Source organism: Pygocentrus nattereri, chromosome 19 (assembly GCF_015220715.1).
Source record: "Pygocentrus nattereri isolate fPygNat1 chromosome 19, fPygNat1.pri, whole genome shotgun sequence".
Classification (NCBI taxonomy): domain Eukaryota; kingdom Metazoa; phylum Chordata; class Actinopteri; order Characiformes; family Serrasalmidae; genus Pygocentrus; species Pygocentrus nattereri.
Window position 1 is genome coordinate 38,434,599 of NC_051229.1, and position 20,710 is coordinate 38,455,308.

At 39.9% G+C, this 20,710-nt stretch overlaps 1 protein-coding gene and 1 long non-coding RNA gene across 4 annotated transcripts in view; one reads left to right on the plus strand and one right to left on the minus strand.

Moving 5' to 3' along the window:
* sirt2 (sirtuin 2 (silent mating type information regulation 2, homolog) 2 (S. cerevisiae)) lies at positions 1–20,074 on the minus strand. 2 transcript variants are annotated; one of them, XM_017723520.2, is made up of 16 exons: positions 20,026–20,074; positions 18,433–18,479; positions 17,256–17,307; positions 16,188–16,298; positions 14,710–14,751; positions 14,444–14,550; positions 14,298–14,354; positions 13,663–13,731; positions 13,460–13,589; positions 8,447–8,506; positions 7,118–7,173; positions 6,941–7,017; positions 5,656–5,707; positions 5,421–5,488; positions 5,256–5,322; positions 1–2,067 (listed from the first exon to the last, which is right to left on the minus strand). In XM_017723520.2, coding segments are annotated over exons 3-16 (1,050 nt in total). In that variant the 5' UTR covers positions 17,257–17,307; positions 18,433–18,479; positions 20,026–20,074; the 3' UTR covers positions 1–1,914. The 2 variants fall into 2 exon arrangements, with proteins under 2 accessions (XP_017579009.1, XP_017579008.1); XM_017723519.2 differs by lacking the exon at positions 20,026–20,074 and adding an exon at positions 18,648–18,798.
* Positions 18,736–20,710, plus strand: part of LOC119261601 — a 4,579-nt gene continuing 2,604 nt past the window's right edge. Inside the window, exon 1 of one of the 2 annotated variants that reach the window (XR_005129098.1) lies at positions 18,736–18,868. This is a non-coding gene — a long non-coding RNA (uncharacterized LOC119261601). The remainder of the gene's footprint in view (positions 18,869–20,710) is intronic. The other variant, XR_005129099.1, reaches the window with a different exon arrangement.

Sequence of the window (20,710 nt, forward strand, 5' to 3'; positions counted from 1 at the left end):
TTGCGGAAAAGTTAAGGCACACTTTAATTTTTTTTCTCCAAAATATGTCAGCAAATAAGTAGAGACTAAAATGAGCAGAAAGACACTGAGACCGTTTGTTTCTGGTAGAGGACGTGATGTGATGTGGGTATGTGTAAATAATCGTTATCTATAACTCAGATAACTCATAATCTCAGTTGGCATAGAGATGACCAACCTACACTGAGCATAAACACATGAAGAGCTGTTTGGCGTCCAGAGGAGGACGACCTTCACTACTGAGCCACAGCTTCTTCTTCCTCATGCAGTTTCGTTCATGCTGCTGTCGTCTCAATACATTAACTCAGGGAGCTTTATTAGAACAGCTATTAATATTGATAAAAAGCTATTAATACAACTGGACAGTCCTCTTCTGAAAAGAGGGACAACAAAACTGTTTGTTCATTTGTTTACTGTTTAATTCCCATTTTTGCTGGTTACCAAATGCATCAACTCGGGGAGCAAATCACAGCAATACTGCTGTAAACATTATGCTTTTGCATCATCATGCTATTGAGATACATAACATGCCAACAAAAAGAGAAGCAAATCAGGCGTCAATTAGGTTAACTTAATAGAATGCATTAAGTATGTTGTTATAATTAATGAAGGCATTAATAAAAATATTCTTAAAAGAAAAGAAACTGCTTATACAAAAAAAGAGGGGGACACTGCAAATCTCCCACGACCAGGTTTATCATTTGAAGAGTTAAACACAACTCAATCAAGGTAGTAAACATCCTCATGTGCACATGTGGGGCCTTAATTATATAAGCATAATTTATTATTAACAATATTATTAATAATAATAATAATGATAATAAAACGGATTAGATTGCAAATAGCTGCTAAAATCCTTATTCTTATGCACTTTATAGTTAAGATGAATTATAGTGAAACTAGAGTTTTTCTGACCCAACCAATGCACTCAAAGTGGAATTCCACCAATTTTGTAAAATTCCTCCATAATTCAGTGGTTGAGCTGTCACCAAAGTCATTCAGAGTGGTTTGATGTGAAATGATTCACTGTAAAGACATTTTATTTACCGTCCAACAGGACCAGTGAACCTACACATGCCTTCTTAGTTTATTAAGTCAAACAGTTCAAGAATGTTTTCTTTGCCTCAAAATCCATCCATCCATCCATTTTCTAAGCCGCTTCTCCGTCAGGGTCGCGGGGGGATGCTGGAGCCTATCCCAGCGGTCTTCGGGCGGAAGGCAGGATACACCCTGGACAGGTCGCCAGTCCATCGCAGGGCAGCGCCCTCAAAATGCCCTGCACATATCCCTCCACCATAAACGTTTTCTAAAATTACGTTTCAGAACCAAAATCTTCTCAAAACTATCACCAGACATCAGGCAGTGAATTCATAACCATTTGATGCAATAGCTTTCTGTAAGGGAGCTAGATGTTTAGAGGCGGACGTCTGGTTCCTATCACCACCACTGTGAACAATTCTGACTCTAGGTTTCTCTAGAACAGAGCATTTCACACTGAACCACTCTGAACGACTCTGTTTACATTTTAACTCTTTGATTATGCAGACATTGAGGAAATTTGGTGGAATTCCCCTTTAAGAGGAGCTCCCATGAGTGGCTCTGTATCTGCTGCCCTATGCCTCTCCCTGCTCAATGAGTTTCGGTACAGCTTAAAGCTTATATGGTGTGTATTGCTAACTGCTTTGGCCTTGGTTCTACTACACTGGCATCAGAAGATGGTGAAGGACTATAACGTTAGGATATTAGAACTTTTGTTCTTCTAGGAAACCGAACCTTGTCCTTCTTGGTGGAGTTCACCATTCCAAAGAGGCAGAAAGAGGAGGGAGACAAAGTAAAAATGACCATTCATGGGACCACATGGGCAGTCCCGGGCTGGGCTTCTTTTTTTCCGATTGGTTACTCAGTCTTGTCACTCTTCCCAGCTTCAGACTCTGCCCCTTTAGCTTTCTCAGTGGCTCCGGAGCTCTGACTTGACTTCTCACCTTTCTTTTTTGCATCTCTGCTGTCAATCAAAGCGTGTTCACGCTTCACCAGCTCCTCCAACTCCGCCTGAGATGGAAGGAAGGTGGAAAAAAGAAAGGAGAACAGCTTTTATACTGTAAATTATACTGAGAGGTGAGATTTTACTGGCCACTTTATAAGCCAACACTATGTTTAACAGTTGGAAATGGATACAGTGGATTAATGTAAACGAAGGCAGAAAAAAGGTGAAAGGTGACTCAGCAGACTGTTTAAAAGAAATTTAAAACGGGCTGCTTTTGCAGCTTAATTTCCACATATTGACTGTATGTCCATGTCTGAAATTCTCACAATGTTCACACTGATCAGGCATAACATCCTTGTTTCTACGCTCACTGTCCATCTTATCAGCTCCACTGACCGTATAGCTGCACTCTGTAGTTCTACAGTTACAGACTGTAGTCCATCTGTTTCTCTGATACTCTGTTACCCTGTTCTTCAGTGGTCAGGACCCCCATGGACCCTCACAGAGCAGGTACTATTTGTGTGGTGGGTCATTCTCAGCACTGCAGTAACACTGACGTGGTGGTGGTGTGTTAGTGTGTTGTGCTGGTAGGAGTGGATCAGACACCGCAGCGCTGCTGGAGTTTTTAAACACCTCAGTGTCACTGCTGGACTGAGAACAGTCCACCAAGCAAAAATATCCAGCTGACAGCGTCCTGTGGGCAGCGTCCTGTGGGCAGCGTCCTGTGGGCAGCGTCCTGTGGGCAGCGTCTTGTGGGCAGCGTCTTGTGGGCAGCGTCTTGTGGGCAGCGTCTTGTGGGCAGCGTCTTGTGGGCAGCGTCTTGTGGGCAGCGTCTTGTGACCACTGATGAAGGACTAGAGGATGACTAACAAAAAATATCACAAGCTATGATCTCTGACTTTACATCTACAAGGTAGTCTGACAAGGTAGGAGTGTCTACTAGAGTGGACACAGTGTTTAAAAACTCCAGCAGCACTGCTGTGTCTGATCCACTCAGACCAGCGCAACACACACTAACACACCACCACTCAAATAGTACCTGCTCTGTGAGGGTCCATGGGGGTCCTAACCACTGAAGAACAGGGTAACAGAGTATCAGAGAAACAGATGGACTACAGTCTGTAACTGTAGAACTACAGAGTGCAGCTATACGGTCAGTGGAGCTGATAAAGTGGACAGTGAGCGCAGAAACGAGGAGGTGCTCAGAACGTTATGCCTGATCGGTGTACGCCACCAAACTCTTTTACCTCAAGAAAAGGAGCAGAATTCTGTTTTTATATGATATGGACCCTTTAAGATCTCCTCATGCATGAATTATCATCTAAATTCACATCCTATTAGTGCATAATTGGCAGTATTTGACTCCTGTAGGATGTAGATAGTGTAGGTAGATTCTGGATTTCACTACTTCAGAGCTAATTAAGAGTTTAATAGGTTACTTATGCTTCACAGTGTGTTCCGTATTTTAAAGCCAAGACCATCTCTTGGTTCTTGGTAGCCAAAAATATCCAAACTGGGAACATTCTAAGTTAATTCTGACCCATTTTAGTGACTAGTGAAATGTGAATAAATGAAACCATTGTGAAAAAGAGGTTTCAATGTTTTTTGCTATCAAAATGTGATAAAAACCTGATTGAAAACACCTTTTTAGCATCTATTCAGTGATTAATAAAACCTCCTTTAGAATATGGATTGCACTGTGAAGTACACGAGACTTATTAAACTCTTATTAGTTCTGATACAGTGATCTCCAGAGGTCACCCGGCACTATCTAGAACCTATAAGAAATATACACTAATAACATGAGAATTTAGCTGATGATGTTCATGCATGACAAGGTATTGAGGTGTTCCCTGTGCACTACTGCAATTAATAATTTAATTACTAGTGATTTTCACATTGCCGACCTCCAGTTATGCACAAGTAATAATGAATAAAGCATCATAAACCATGTAAGCGTGTCTAATTTGGGCTTTAGTGAACAAAGAACAAGCCCTTAATAAACCGCCAACATGTTCCCTAAAATAAAGAAACAATCCAGCCGCCAACTTCCACTTCACAACTTCTGTTCCTCTCAGCCAGAAGTCTTTGTGTTTATGTTTAGCATGCATTGTCACGATCCCCAAGGCCGTCTTCTTAGACATGCTACATATACTGCAGGTTTTTCTGACTGACACACTGGCAATTTTCACACTAGAACTCTTTTAGTTGCCTCATGTTGCTTTGAAAAGTCATTACTGAGTGGGGAGTATAAAAAGGGCTAAAATATATTGAGTGTGCGCTGCTGCGAGCCGCCTGTAAAGCCTGAAATAATCAATCAAGTCAGAGGCATCGGGTCAGAAGTTTTTCACATCATGTCGTACATCTTTACGTATTAACGTCACATGCACACGACTCAAAAAGAAGGTCCGGGCCAATGTTTAGGCCTCAAATGACTTAAAAATCAAAATTACTCTGAAGAACATATGATGAGAATAGTAGATAATTCACTCATATTTCTCGGAATACGCTCCTTCTCCAAGTTTTGACCAAATTCTCTTTGAATTCTCTTTCAATAATCAGATTGTTCCAGGGAAGGGGGCTAAAGCACAACCCACCCTATGCAATGTTCTTCCGCAAATCCCCAAAACACACACAGTGCAGCTTTAAATGTGTACAATCTCTTGGTGTTGAAGCATTAAGAGTTCCTTTCACTGGGGCTGAGCCCAATTCCTGAAAAACAACCCCATACCATGATCCCCCCTCCACCAAACTTTACACTTGGCACAATACAGTCAGACAAGTACCGTCTCCTGGCAACGGCCAAACCCAGACTCATCCATCAGATTGCCAGATGGAGAAGCGTGATTGGTCACTCCAGAGAACTCGTCTCCACTGCTGTAAAATCCAGTGGCGGTGCTTTACACCACTGCACTCCAGGCTTTGCATTGTGCTTGGTGATGTAAGGCTTGGATGCAGCTGCTCAGCCATGGAAACCCATTCCATGAAGCTCTCTACGCTGTTCTTGAGCTGATCTGAAGGCCACATGAAGTTTGGAGGTCTGTAGTGATTGACTCTGCAGAAAGTCGGTGACCTCTGTGCACTATGTGCCTCAGCATCTGCTGATCCTATTTGTTTCCAATAAAATGGCCACTCTCTGCAGGTCCAGGGTAAATGTAACTACCAGACTGGCAACTCATGCTTAAAATAAAAGTGCTGGTGGGCTTCTGCTTTGTGTGTGGGCGGGTGTGAATGTGCACTTTGTTTCCGTTACCTTCCAGCCCAGCAGGTCTGCTAAAGCCAAGCAACCATCATCACAAGTGCTCAATTGTGCAACATCCCTGTGTAAACAACACAAAGACAGAACCATAAATCATCCGTAAATCATATTCTTTAAGACCACCACTGAGCAGTAGTGGACAATGCATGGACCACTTACCTGTAAGCTTTATCTGAATCAAAATCCATCCCTCCTCCGAAACCCAGTAAACTCGACGCAAAGTCCGACTGTCAGAAAAGCACAAGAAATAATAAGTGTGAGGGAAACTTGCATCAAATTACTTTACATTACTTTTGGTGCTGAATATGTTATTTAATATAGACTTTTTATATTATAAATAATATTCAAATACACATAATAACATTTAAATTACAAGGCAAATATCAGTCACAACCTGTCCTGTCTTCTCCAGGTTGATGAGGAGTCGAGGACAACTGTTTGGAACTCTGTGGACAGAAGAAGACAGACAGAGATCTGCCATTTACACACTTTAGAGAAGGGATAATAATCATAACAGTAATTCTATAAATCAATCTACATTGTATTGTGCCTCATTTAACAAATAGTTTGGGCTGAAACACTCTTTACAACTTCAATACGAAGGGGCAGGGCTGCAGGGCGAATGGGCGGAGATATGCAAATATGACAGTTCTCATGACATCACAGGAACACTGAATTCAAAACAGGCTGTTTGAGGAGCTCAGTTTCCTTATATTGACTGTGAAACAAAAGGAATTTTTGAACTTTTTCCAAAAAAAGTAGGGAAATTTTAGCTTTACATGATACACTCCCTTTAAATATTTCCTGAATGATTAACTGTAAAGCAGCAAAAATTATGCAGGGGGTCTGAGGAAGTTTCTCAGCATTTTGTGTACAGCCTAAGCCCCCTGACGTTGTAAACATAGTAGAATTTAGTAGAGGCGCTATTTGCCTTTTATGTTCACAACAAGAGGTGATATTGGTTGTTAAAAATGTTTTTTTTTTTTTTAGATAAAAAGATTTTTAGAGAGATTTTTAAATAAAAAACAAAAACAGAACACAAAGTAGATTTATAGAAATAAAAAATGGGGATGCATTAAAAAGAATTTTATAATCCTTAATTTGAAATTATATTGTACCGTGAAGTGCTGAAACGTTTCCATCAAACTATGGAGTCCTGCTGGTGACATCCTGTATAAATAAAAATAATGCGTGGCCACGACTTAGTAAGGCATGGGAATGAGATCCTAAATGCGTGGCCATGACTCAGTAAGCTGTGATCTCGTTCCCACACCTTACTAAGCCATGGCCACGACTTAATTATCCCATTCCCGCGCCTTACTAAGTCATGGCCACGCATTATTTTTATTCATACAGGATGTCACCAGCAGGACTCTGTAAGAAACAAACGCCATAAGCTTTTAGTTAACATCCAAAATGTGCTACAGTGAAATGGGAAGGTGTTTTACATCAGGGGTGCTGACATTTTAAACGGTGTGCATTTGATGTGATCAATGACATCATGAAACAAACACACACATACACCTTCTATTATTATTATTGTTGTTGTTGTTGTTGTTGTTGCTGTTGTTATCATCATTATTATTTTAACAGTTGCTATCCTGAAATCAGGGGGTGCCCCTTCAGCCCCCAGAGCAGCCCCACTTCCTGTGTCCCTGATGTGCCATGTATGTTTTTACCTGCTGACAAGAGATGCAAACGGCTGAACCTGTAGAGAAGTGCCCATTATGATGAGGAGGTCACAGCTGGGGAAGTCCTTCAGAGGAAGAAAGAGAACAACTGCAGGTTAGTCATTAGAGTGTTAGAGTAGGTGACATTGTTTAGCTCAAAGTTATAGCTATTTAGTTCCTCCTCACCTGTTTCATTGCGCTGAAGAACCGAGCTGGCAGATTCTCCCCAAAGAACACAATGTCTGACGAGAGACAGAGGAGGAAGCATTTTAATCAGCAGTCAATTAAACTTCAATCATAGCTATGAAAAAAAAGGTCACACTTCACTTGGATGGTCCCGTGTGGATGATCTACGGATGAATATGTTATTAACAAACTTTCTGGTGAGGCTCAGTTGATGATCAACAACATTATAGTCAGGGTTAGGTTTAGGAACAGGTGTAGGCTTTGCTTGATGCTGGGGTCAGATTTAATAGAACCTTTCACACACAACTTCAAGTTCAGCTGCATTAAATAGACATTTGGTTGAATGATAGTTAAAGATAAACTGAGCATCGACAGTTACCATCCAAATAAAGTGCTGCCAAAAACATATAAAAGGTTTAAAAGATTGCAGAATAATAAGACAATGAATAACAAGAAATAAATCATGAAATTGTGCAATTTCATAAAATACAGAAATGTAGGAGCATTATTATGGTCATCTTTTAATGGGCACTGTCCAACAATATTTTATAGAGATATGTAAATATTATTATAGAGGGATTCACTCGAAAGAGACCCCGAATATTCTCTAATAACTCTCTGTAGGACGAAGTAATCTGAATGAAACAGGGTGCAATGTGCTCCTCAGGATATGGAGCTTCGGACAAGCCAGGATGCCCCTGAGTTGGAGTGATGAGGTAGGCGCCGGACTGCTGTCGCAACATTTAACTTCTGTTTGTAACTGTAAAGGGTGCAGACCCCCGAACCCCTTTATGTGTGAGATCACAACCAGCATCACATGTAATGCAATTGATTACACATACGTCAATGTACGTGGTTCAGATGCTTCATCCTAACAGGAGTTACAACAGAATATTCAGGGCCTCTTTTGAGTGAATCTTCCTATATAATAACACATTTGGACTGGTTTCATTTAAAGCAGCACTATATATATTTGCATGTAACATGTGCACATCAGAGCCGCTTTATAAGGAGCCTGGCCACTTCCTATTGCCCCTCCCCTCATTTCTAAAACAGGACTGGTAAACAGCAGATACTACTGTCATCATATCTTCTGGAGTGGACCTTCTTTTTGAGTCTGGCTTTACAGGGCAACTCGCAGCAGCGCACATTCACCATATTTCAGCCTGATTTTATTATCCTCACTCAGTAAGGACAGTAACAACAAAACCCAATTAAAAAAATATACCACCTTTTCATGTTGCTACACATTATAATAAATAAGTTTCCAGGTCAATTATGACAACGAGGAGCTAAATAGAGTCTGAACTGAAGAAGGTCTGAACTCACCAGGTTTGACTAGATTGTTGCAGGCTTCACACTTCGGGATGTCCTCGGAAAAGATCTTCTCTGTGGGTTAAACAGGGTCAATTTAAAGTTACATTCTGTAAAGGGAGTGTTCAGAATACAGTTACCTTCAACATTTTAGGGGAGTACTTTTAAAATAACTACCCAGTGAGTATTCTTTCAAAGAAACACCATCAGTGCATGTTATGTACCTATTTTAAAATCAGCACACAGGCTGTAAAGATTGATGATAATCAGTCATTAATCTGATAAATTAAGACTGATAAATCAATGTGATCGGTTATTAATCTCAGCGTTACTGAGCTCTGCTAAAGCCTGAGTAGACTGATAAATCAATGTGATCAGTTATTAATCTCAGTGTTACTGAGCTCTGCTAAAGCCTGAGTAGACTGATAAATCAATGTGATCAGTTATTAATCTCAGCGTTACTGAGCTCTGCTAAAGCCTGAGTAGACTGATAAATCAATGTGATCGGTTATTAATCTCAGCGTTACTGAGCTCTGCTAAAGCCTGAGTAGACTGATAAATCAATGTGATCGGTTATTAATCTCAGCGTTACTGAGCTCTGCTAAAGCCTGAGTGGACTGATAAATCAATGTGATCGGTTATTAATCTCAGCGTTACTGAGCTCTGCTAAAGCCTGAGTAGACTGATAAATCAATGTGATCAGTTATTAATCTCAGTGTTACTGAGCTCTGCTAAAGCCTGAGTAGACTGATAAATCAATGTGATCAGTTATTAATCTCAGTGTTACTGAGCTCTGCTAAAGCCTGAGTAGACTGATAAATCAATGTGATCAGTTATTAATCTCAGCGTTACTGAGCTCTGCTAATGTCTGAGTAGACTGATAAATCAATGTGATCGGTTATTAATCTCAGCGTTACTGAGCTCTGCTAAAGCCTGAGTAGACTGATAAATCAATGTGATCGGTTATTAATCTCAGTGTTACTGAGCTCTGCTAAAGCCTGAGTAGACTGATAAATCAATGTGATCGGTTATTAATCTCAGCATTACTGAGCTCTGCTAAAGCCTGAGTAGACTGATAAATCAATGTGATCGGTTATTAATCTCAGTGTTACTGAGCTCTGCTAAAGCCTGAGTAGACTGATAAATCAATGTGATCAGTTATTAATCTCAGCGTTACTGAGCTCTGCTAAAGCCTGAGTAGACTGATAAATCAATGTGATCGGTTATTAATCTCAGCGTTACTGAGCTCTGCTAAAGCCTGAGTAGACTGATAAATCAATGTGATCGGTTATTAATCTCAGCGTTACTGAGCTCTGCTAAAGCCTGAGTAGACTGATAAATCAATGTGATCAGTTATTAATCTCAGCGTTACTGAGCTCTGCTAAAGCCTGAGTAGACTGATAAATCAATGTGATCAGTTATTAATCTCAGTGTTACTGAGCTCTGCTAAAGCCTGAGTAGACTGATAAATCAATGTGATGGGTTATTAATCTCAGCGTTACTGAGCTCTGCTAAAGCCTGAGTAGACTGATAAATCAATGTGATCGGTTATTAATCTCAGTGTTACTGAGCTCTGCTAAAGCCTGAGTAGACTGATAAATCAATGTTATCAGTTATTAATCTCAGCGTTACTGAGCTCTGCTAAAGCCTGAGTAGACTGATAAATCAATGTGATCGGTTATTAATCTCAGCGTTACTGAGCTCTGCTAAAGCCTGAGTAGACTGATAAATCAATGTGATCGGTTATTAATCTCAGCGTTACTGAGCTCTGCTAAAGCCTGAGTAGACTGATAAATCAATGTGATCGGTTATTAATCTCAGTGTTACTGAGCTCTGCTAAAGCCTGAGTAGACTGATAAATCAATGTGATCAGTTATTAATCTCAGTGTTACTGAGCTCTGCTAAAGTCTGAGTAGACTGATAAATCAATGTGATCGGTTATTAATCTCAGTGTTACTGAGCTCTGCTAAAGCCTGAGTAGACTGATAAATCAATGTGATCGGTTATTAATCTCAGCGTTACTGAGCTCTGCTAAAGCCTGAGTAGACTGATAAATCAATGTGATCAGTTATTAATCTCAGCGTTACTGAGCTCTGCTAAAGCCTGAGTAGACTGATAAATCAATGTGATCAGTTATTAATCTCAGTGTTACTGAGCTCTGCTAAAGCCTGAGTAGACTGATAAATCAATGTGATCAGTTATTAATCTCAGCGTTACTGAGCTCTGCTAAAGCCTGAGTAGACTGATAAATCAATGTGATCAGTTATTAATCTGTGTTACTGAGCTCTGCTAAAGCCTGAGTAGACTGATAAATCAATGTGATCAGTTATTAATCTCAGCATTACTGAGCTCTGCTAAAGCCTGAGTAGACTGATAAATCAATGTGATCAGTTATTAATCTCAGTGTTACTGAGCTCTGCTAAAGCCTGAGTAGACTGATAAATCAATGTGATCAGTTATTAATCTCAGCGTTACTGAGCTCTGCTAAAGCCTGAGTAGACTGATAAATCAATGTGATCGGTTATTAATCTCAGTGTTACTGAGCTCTGCTAAAGCCTGAGTAGACTGATAAATCAATGTGATCGGTTATTAATCTCAGCGTTACTGAGCTCTGCTAAAGCCTGAGTAGACTGATAAATCAATGTGATTGGTTATTAATCTCAGTGTTACTGACCTCTGCTAAAGTCTGAGTAGACTGATAAATCAATGTGATCAGTTATTAATCTCAGTGTTACTGACCTCTGCTAAAGTCTGAGTAGACTGATAAATCAATGTGATCGGTTATTAATCTCAGCGTTACTGAGCTCTGCTAAAGTCTGAGTAGACTGATAAATCAATGTGATCAGTTATTAATCTCAGTGTTACTGAGCTCTGCTAAAGCCTGAGTAGACTGATAAATCAATGTGATCGGTTATTAATCTCAGCGTTACTGAGCTCTGCTAAAGTCTGAGTAGACTGATAAATCAATGTGATCAGTTATTAATCTCAGCGTTACTGAGCTCTGCTAAAGTCTGAGTAGACTGATAAATCAATGTGATCAGTTATTAATCTCAGCGTTACTGAGCTCTGCTAAAGCCTGAGTAGACTGATAAATCAATGTGATCGGTTATTAATCTCAGCGTTACTGAGCTCTGCTAAAGCCTGAGTAGACTGATAAATCAATGTGATCGGTTATTAATCTCAGTGTTACTGAGCTCTGCTAAAGCCTGAGTAGACTGATAAATCAATGTGATCAGTTATTAATCTCAGTGTTACTGAGCTCTGCTAAAGTCTGAGTAGACTGATAAATCAATGTGATCGGTTATTAATCTCAGTGTTACTGAGCTCTGCTAAAGCCTGAGTAGACTGATAAATCAATGTGATCGGTTATTAATCTCAGTGTAACTGAGCTCTGCTAAAGCCTGAGTGGACTGATAAATCAATGTGATCGGTTATTAATCTCAGTGTTACTGAGCTCTGCTAAAGTCTGAGTAGACTGATAAATCAATGTGATCGGTTATTAATCTCAGTGTTACTGAGCTCTGCTAAAGCCTGAGTAGACTGATAAATCAATGTGATTGGTTATTAATCTCAGTGTAACTGAGCTCTGCTAAAGCCTGAGTAGACTGATAAATCAATGTGATCGGTTATTAATCTCAGCGTTACTGAGCTCTGCTAAAGCCTGAGTAGACTGATAAATCAATGTGATCGGTTATTAATCTCAGCGTTACTGAGCTCTGCTAAAGCCTGAGTGGACTGATAAATCAATGTGATCGGTTATTAATCTCAGCGTTACTGAGCTCTGCTAAAGCCTGAGTAGACTGATAAATCAATGTGATCAGTTATTAATCTCAGCGTTACTGAGCTCTGCTAAAGCCTGAGTAGACTGATAAATCAATGTGATTGGTTATTAATCTCAGTGTAACTGAGCTCTGCTAAAGCCTGAGTAGACTGATAAATCAATGTTATCAGTTATTAATCTCAGCGTTACTGAGCTCTGCTAAAGTCTGAGTAGACTGATAAATCAATGTGATCGGTTATTAATCTCAGTGTTACTGAGCTCTGCTAAAGTCTGAGTAGACTGATAAATCAATGTGATCGGTTATTAATCTCAGCATTACTGAGCTCTGCTAAAGCCTGAGTAGACTGATAAATCAATGTGATCGGTTATTAATCTCAGCGTTACTGAGCTCTGCTAAAGCCTGAGTAGACTGATAAATCAATGTGATCGGTTATTAATCTCAGCGTTACTGAGCTCTGCTAAAGCCTGAGTGGACTGATAAATCAATGTGATCGGTTATTAATCTCAGCGTTACTGAGCTCTGCTAAAGCCTGAGTAGACTGATAAATCAATGTGATCGGTTATTAATCTCAGTGTAACTGAGCTCTGCTAAAGCCTGAGTGGACTGATAAATCAATGTGATCGGTTATTAATCTCAGAGTTACTGAGCTCTGCTAAATCAATCCTCCAGTCAAAAACACGCAACCCATTAACTTAATGCTGCATTCATGACCAGGAGGGGAATGTGAAGCTTCCATCCTCTAAGAGGGAAAAATCCATTTGAGAGGCCTGTCCACCTCCCAAATCCCAATGGGAAAGTCAGAATTCATCAAGAGTTCTGACTTGTCCTAGTTGCTGTTTCACATAGAATAACATCAACAGCATGTTTTCAGCTTTTTAAACCAGCTTCATCTCAGAGTTTTTGTTTGCGTATTTAATGCTTTTTGTACATGATGTTGATAAACACTGGGATTATTTAAGGTTAAGCCTTCCTGTACTTTTTCAGCACTATGTTAACAATACAGTAGTATAACAGTGGTAGCCTACATCCACTTTTTCATTCATTTGCAAACTCATTTTTTGCACATGCAGTCGCAAAACAAGAGCTACCTTATTGTGAGCCTTTTAATGACCTAAAACAGATTAAGTTTGGTTTTTTTTTTTTTTTTTACATAGGATGTAGGAGATTCCAGAATGGGAAATTCCAAGCTCCCAGCTGTTATGAATGCAGCACAAATTCCCATCACAAGTAAGAAAGCATATTGAACCTTTCATCCACTCCATGGTGTACTCCTTCCGGCAGAAGAAGCTCACACAGTGGGAGGTGTGGAAGGTGCCATGGGCTTCAACCAGGTCCTCTCCTTGCAGCCCCGCCACTCTCTCTAAAGTATCAATGTTCTAAACAGATAAAGAAACCTGGATTGGACATCGCTAGCCATTGCACGACTTCAGTGGACAGAGAAAAACTGACCTGTGAGTAGCAGCGTCTGAGCAGGCCTTTATCCTTCAGCATTCTGATGAAGTAGTGACACACTGTGGGCTATAAAAACAAAGACAACGTACAACTCAGAAGTGAAACACTAGGGTGATTTTGAAGTGAAATTCCATACATGTTTCAAAATTTATGGAAGATTAAGCAGTCAAGATGTAAACAGAGTCATTCATAGTGGTTTGGTGTGAAATGCTCTGTTCTAGAGTAACTAACAGAGTCAGAACTCTTCCTGGTGGTGGTGATAGGAACCAGACAAACTTTTCGGCCTTAAAATCCATTCACGGTGGAGGGATACATAATATGCAGGGTGCTGTGAGGCAAATTAGTTCCCTAAAAAAACGTATTATTTCACTATTTTCCTATCATAAATATTCCATATAAACTCAGAAGACCTGTCTAGGTTCACTGGTGGTTTGGGATAGCAAATAAAATGTCTATATTTGTGTTGTTGTCATGGCGACCCCTGGTCCCCATCACCACCATTGTAAAGAAATTTCTCTGCAGTTCTAAGTTAAATTCTCAAATAAAGCATAAACCAGCACTTCGGTGATTTCAGACATCTGTATATTCGAACAACCACCTATTATCTCTAGTCCAGTGCTTCCCATTCCTACCTTAAACTGTCCTGGATACAGCTCCCTGGCCAGAGCAAAGAACGGCTCCGGATGTTTCTGATGGAGAAAAGGAAGAGAACAATGACAAGTCCCCTCAAACCCAGTTGGATCAATGCTGAATGCAACTCCACTGATTAAAGGCACACCTTGAAGTAGTCGATCTGAAAGATGGCCTCAGGATAGGGCAGGTTATACTTCTGCAGGTTTGCATAGAGACCGGTTCCTGGAGAGCGGAAGTCGGGGATGCCAGCCGCTGTATGAGAGAGAGAGAAATCGGTTATTGGGCTCATATTATGTGATGATCCTGCAAACTACATGCGCTTAATGTGGACTAACTTGCTTCTTGACATGATATTATTGAGCTAATGGTGTTTAGCACTTTAGAACTTCATTATAGAGACTGTGTACTCACATGTTGATATTCCTGCACCCACCATGCAGATAATGCTCTTACCTACATACACAGTGATAAAGACAAGGTTAAAATCCTGAAAGTCTTTTATCTGAAAAGGAATTTTATTATATACAATCTGAGTTTCCAGTTGCCTTGTACCTTTTCTCATTGGCAAATTTAGAAATATCTACTATATAGATGCACTTTGTAGGTGTACAGTTATAGAATAAGGCTGCTCAATTATGGCAAAAATCATAACTGTGATTATCTGTCAATAAGTAATGATTTTGTAAAGATCATGAATTATATTTAATTTATATACACAAACACACACATACATATATATATACATATATATATACATATACATTTTATATATGTTGGAAACGTTCCTCAGAGATTCTGGTTGGTTATTTGAGTTCCTGCTGTCTTTCTATCATCTGGAACCAGTCTGCCCATTCTCCTCTGACCTCTCACATCAACAAGGCATTTTCGTCCACACAACTGACCGCTCACTGGATATTTCCTCTTTTTCTGACCGTTCTCTGTAAACCCTAGAGATGGTTGTGTGTGAAAATCCCAGCAGATCAGCAGTTTCTGAAATACTCAGACCAGCCCGTCTGGCACCAACAACCACGCCACGTTCAAAGTCCCTTAAATCCCCTTTCTTCCCCGTTCTGATGCTCGGTCTGCACTTCAGCAGGTGTGTATATATGTGTGTGTGTGTGTATATATATATATATATATATATAGTTAACATTTTATATCATTTTTATATCACAATCCAAGTTCAAAGAGTTCAAATCATAAGAGCTGCAGTTTTAATTCTGCCTTGCTTTATTTAAAATTGTATTAACAAGTTTTAGGTGGTAAAATGTAAGCTAATAATGCAGAGCTCCTTAACTGCCAGTCTGCTGCACTACATTCAGCAAGAAAGTCCAAAAAAAGATATTTTTATATTTAAAAAAAAATATTTCCCTCAAAGTCATTCAATTCTAGAAAGAAGGGACAGCAAGTACATAAGTATATGATAAATACACAATTTTAAGTTACTCCTTTACAGAGAACGTACTACTGCACATTTTAATGCACCATTACAGTTTATTTACCAAAAACAACATATTGGGGGAAAAAATAAATAAAACTAACTGTGGGGTGCGTTAAATTCTAGCCTTTTACAGATTTTTTTCCAATTTGTTAAACTCAACTACTAAACACAAACCCTGCAGTAAAGCATATAGACCATCATTCAGCATCTTCTCTGCAGAGGATGTGATCACTTTTGTGAGGATGTGTTCATTTATACTTTCGCAAATGGCTGCATACACACGTGCACATCTTATGCGTACAGCCCTCCACTGACACTGTGACATTAGCCTCTGTGGTGAGCTTCTGTGCGGTTCTACAGAATTTCTCTGAATCAGCATGTCTTCTTAATACAGCCACAGAGTGTAGAAAAACACCATCAGCTACAAAGGACAACGTCTAATACCTACATTTACCGCTCTGCATGTAGCGGGCAACCCCCTCGAGGCTCAGCTCATCAAGAACTTTCTCTCCAGGACTCAGGCCAAGAGTCCGAGAGAAGAGATTGCGCAGGAAATCCACTAAAGAGGAGGAAAGGACAGGATGAAATCGGGTTGAAAGCTACACATTTGCTATGTACACACTAAAAAATGTTTCTTTAGTAAAGGGAATGGCTCAATTCTATACAGAACCCTTGTCAACCCATTTTCGCCTGAAACGGTGTACCTAAAGTACAGGGGGTGCTGTGCCCACATACTCTGGGCTACTGTCAACATCTTGGCCTCATCAGAAAGGAAACACTCTCAGGTATTTTTCCCCCATCAGTCAGAATAACTGTCCGAAATACTGACTCAGAGTAACAGAGTCTAGAAAGGAGTTTGTCAGGCGTTTATGTCCTCCTGACACAAAGATCTCTAAACTGATCTCTGACTCTTGCCGTGTTATCAGACCACATGTTTTGGATTATGGTGTCTCTGTGGAGGCGGTGAGGCTCTGAAGGTGAGGACAGACCAGGACCAGATTTCCTGGTGTTTGCTCATTTGGTGCTGATGCTGCAAATGAGATGATTACACCTGCTGGAATCAAACCCTTAGATTTCTAGCTTTTTAACAGTATCACTGTTTAATCACAGTATTATCATTTAATGCATAAAAATGATGTAAAATAGAAATGCAAGGGAACACAAGAAAGGGTTCCAGTACCAGTGCAGTGAACTAGATAAGGTTAAATTGTTCTTTGCCTTGTGAAATCATTCTTCAGAATGATGGAGAATGTGCTGCATATGGTCCTACATAGAACCTTTTTTTGAAAATGATTTCATACAGCAGCAAATATCTATAGTTATGTGCCTGACAAACTTTTTGGTGCTTTTTAGAACCACACTTAACACACTCTCCATCCATCTGAAGAACTATTTCAGCATGACATGGTTGTATATAGAAGTTTTGTTTGTAAAAAGAACCACCGCATTTACTAAAAAGCCTTGAAGAGCCATGTTTCTAAGTGTTTAGGCTGCTGTAATCAGAAGCAACACCTACTTTCACTGTCTCCACAGGCTTCACCCTCGTCACTGCTGTCGTCCGACTCACCCTGCAGAGTCAAGAAAGAAATGAAGAAAATAAAACAATACACGTATCAATCCACAGAGATATGTAGGAAATATACTAAACTTTATTACTGCCCAGGAAGCCCATCCACAGAGTTGGACAGCAAACTTGAATTGATGATTTATGCCTCACTACATGGCCAAAGGTATGTGGACACATACAAACCAAATATCGCATATATAAGTCGCCATGACTACAACACAGATATAGACATTTTATTTACTATCCCAAACCACCAGTGAACCTACATGAGTCTTCTGAGTTTTTACATGTAATGCTAATGATGGTAAAACAGTATACAATCTTAAATATAAAGGTGCCATAACATTTTGAAAGGATTAAAGACGGTTTATACTCAAAATCTCAATTACATAAATCCAATGATAGGTTTTTTAAGAGTGTATGTTTGCCTTGGTGACTATTCTACATGTACTCCTTCGCCATGAATGGATTTTAAAATTACTATCGTAAATTTAAATCGTAAATAGCGGTGCAATTTCACCACTTCAGAGATCTTAGGCTTGTACGCAGCTGCTTGGCCATGGAGACCAAGTTCATAAAGCTCCCAAAGCCTAGTTCTTGTGCTGATGTTGCTTACAGAGGTAGTTTTTTAACTCTGTAGTGAGTGGTACAACAGAGGGTAAGTGATTTTTCTGTGCTTTGTGCTTCAACACTCTGCGCTGCTTTGAGAGATTGTGTGGTCTACCGCTTCATGGCTGAGCTGTTGTTGCTGCTAGACATACATTTCATAACAGCACTTACAGTTGGCCGGGGCAGATCTAGCGGGGCAGATCTAGCAAGGCAGAAATGCCACAAACTGACTTGTGGCAAAGTTGGCATCCTATGACAGTGCCCTGTTTAAATCACTCAGCTCTTCATTCTCTTCCCATTCTACTGCCAGTGTTTGTCTAAAGAGGCTGCACGGCTGTGTGCTTGAATTTACAAACCCTAGAACTCAAAAATTAGGAAGGTGTCCACATATTTTTGGCCATATGGTGCATGTGGGATGACGGAAGCTGTCATGGGCTTGGCTGAAGTCTCCTAACAGGGACTTTGCCGAAACAGTATTAACTGGATATTAATGTGGATGGTAAAATATACTCTATACCTGCAGATCTGGTGTATCAGTCTCCTCTTCTGCTCTTTTAGCCTGTTCTATAACGGAGGGCAAACATCAGGACCAATATCACAAACAACACCAGGAACCATATTCGGCCTGGCTACTCGCTGTCTTGGCAACAATCGCTAGGAGACACTTTAATTTACAGTTTTATCATTTGCGGCTAATTCTGACCGACAGTGAAACGTTACAGTAAACATTACCTTGAGACTCAGACATCTATCCGTCTTCTCTAGGCCCGAAAATAATATTAAGCTTGATTTACAGGTTTTTATTGATGTTAAATCCTTAAAAACGGTCTCCTTCTTTAAAGGGACTGCTGCTGCTTTGTTGTTGTGCGTCCGAGTAACCCGCCGGGTGGAAACACAGAGCGCTGATCAAAACCAGGACACGCAGTCGAAGGGAAGCTGTCCGCTCATTTGAGGTAGAATCATAATCATTTTCCCGCAGATTGAGCTAAACAGACCCAGTCTTTTAACTCTCGGTCTTTATGCAAAATGACATCCTGTATAAATAAAAATAATGCGTGGCCACGATTTGGTAAAGCGTGGGAACGAGATCCTAATGCGTGGCTACGACTTAGTAAGCCGCGATCTCGTTCTTACTAAGTCGTTAGTATTATTTTTTTTAATTTATATTATATTTATTTTATTTATACATGATGTCACCAGTGGGGCTCCGGTTACAGCACAACTTGGAACGACGTTCTCGGATACCGAGCCCCGCTGATCACATCTTGTATAAATAAAAATAATGCATGAGAACGAGATCCTAATGCGTGGCCACGACTTAGTTAGTCGTTATTACCTTAGGTTCCCATTCCCACACTTTACTAAGTCATGACCACGACTTAATCATCTCGTTCCCACACCTTAGTAAGTCGTGGCCACACATTATTTTTATTTATATAGAATGTCACCAGCGGGCTCCGTACTCGATGATTTGGATTCGAGCACTTCTGATCTGTTTGAATACTCAAACAGGAAAACTGTTATATTTGTCATGTATATATAAAGTAATATTCTTGGGAAGACCTACAAAAATGATTAGTAACCAAACCGGCCATCGTAAAAGGGGAAATCCCCCTATAATTGGGTGTGTAAACAGATGTCTTTACAATGGTGATGATGGGAACCAGGGGTCGCCATGACTACAACACAAATATACATTTTATTTACTATCCAGAACCACCAGAGAACCTACACGAGTTTTCCGAGTTTATATGGAATGTTGATGGTAAAATCATCTGAAATAATGTTTTCTTTGCCTCACAATGTCCTGCATGTGTCCACCCACAATGGATTTACAAATACTCATGTATTCATAACCATTTTATGTAATAACTTTCTGTGAAGGAGCTCTTAGAGGTGGACGTCTGGTCCCTATCACCACCACTGTGAACAGTTTCTGTAGAACGCAGCATTTCAGACCAAACCACTCTAAATGAGCCTGTTTACATCCTAAATACTTAATTAATCACTTCGTATCTTCGCTATATTTTGGTAATGTTGGAGAAGTGCCCAAACACCCTAAGCCCCCGCACCCAAAAATTAATTTGGGACTGCAAAGAAAAACCTCTACCTCGTCTACGAGCCGTTATTCCTCATTTCCCGCATCATGGTCTGCCTGGCACCAGATCCAACATTCACACACTTCCATAATGAGGATTATAGGATTTACCACACTCTCCTAATTAGATCTGACACCTGCACAGACTTCATACAACCAGACCAAAGCAGAGGAGGCCCCTACCTGTACTCTTGATACTTCTTCAGTAAAGGGAATGGTTCTATTTATATGTACATACATTTATTTATATGTAAATACATGTACATGATTCTATAAAGCACCATAAAGGGTTCTGTTACTGCTACAGGCTTTACAGTGTAAGAACAGTCTCCAGTGTTTTGGCACTATTAAGAACTATGCACATGTATTTGGTTCTATACAGTACCAAAGAGGGCTCTGCTATTGTTACAAGCTCAACATCATAACAATAGAACCCTTCTGGTACTATATAGAACCAAATACATGTAAATGTCTTAATATAGCACTACAATGGGTTCGGTTTACAGCTACAAGCTTGACATTGTAACAACTGGAGAACCTTTTTTTGACCCTACAAAGAACCACATGTCAAATCCAACAATGCACACTGTAGGTACATTTTAAATAGCTATTTTTAAATCACAAATAATGTCACAAAGAAAGGTGTGCAGGTGTTCAATTGAGCAACAGATCACAGAGGGAGTGTGTTATTGCAAAA

Excerpts from the sequence above, each read along its gene's own strand:
- sirt2 (XM_017723519.2), bottom strand. Across the intron at positions 16,299-17,255 it reads AGCCTGTGGAGACAGTGAAA|TGGATTTCCTGCGCAATCTC; the intron begins GTAGGTGTTGCT and ends CCTCCTCTTTAG. Across the intron at positions 8,507-13,459 it reads CACCATGGAGTGGATGAAAG|AGAAGATCTTTTCCGAGGAC; the intron begins GTTCAATATGCT and ends TTTAACCCACAG.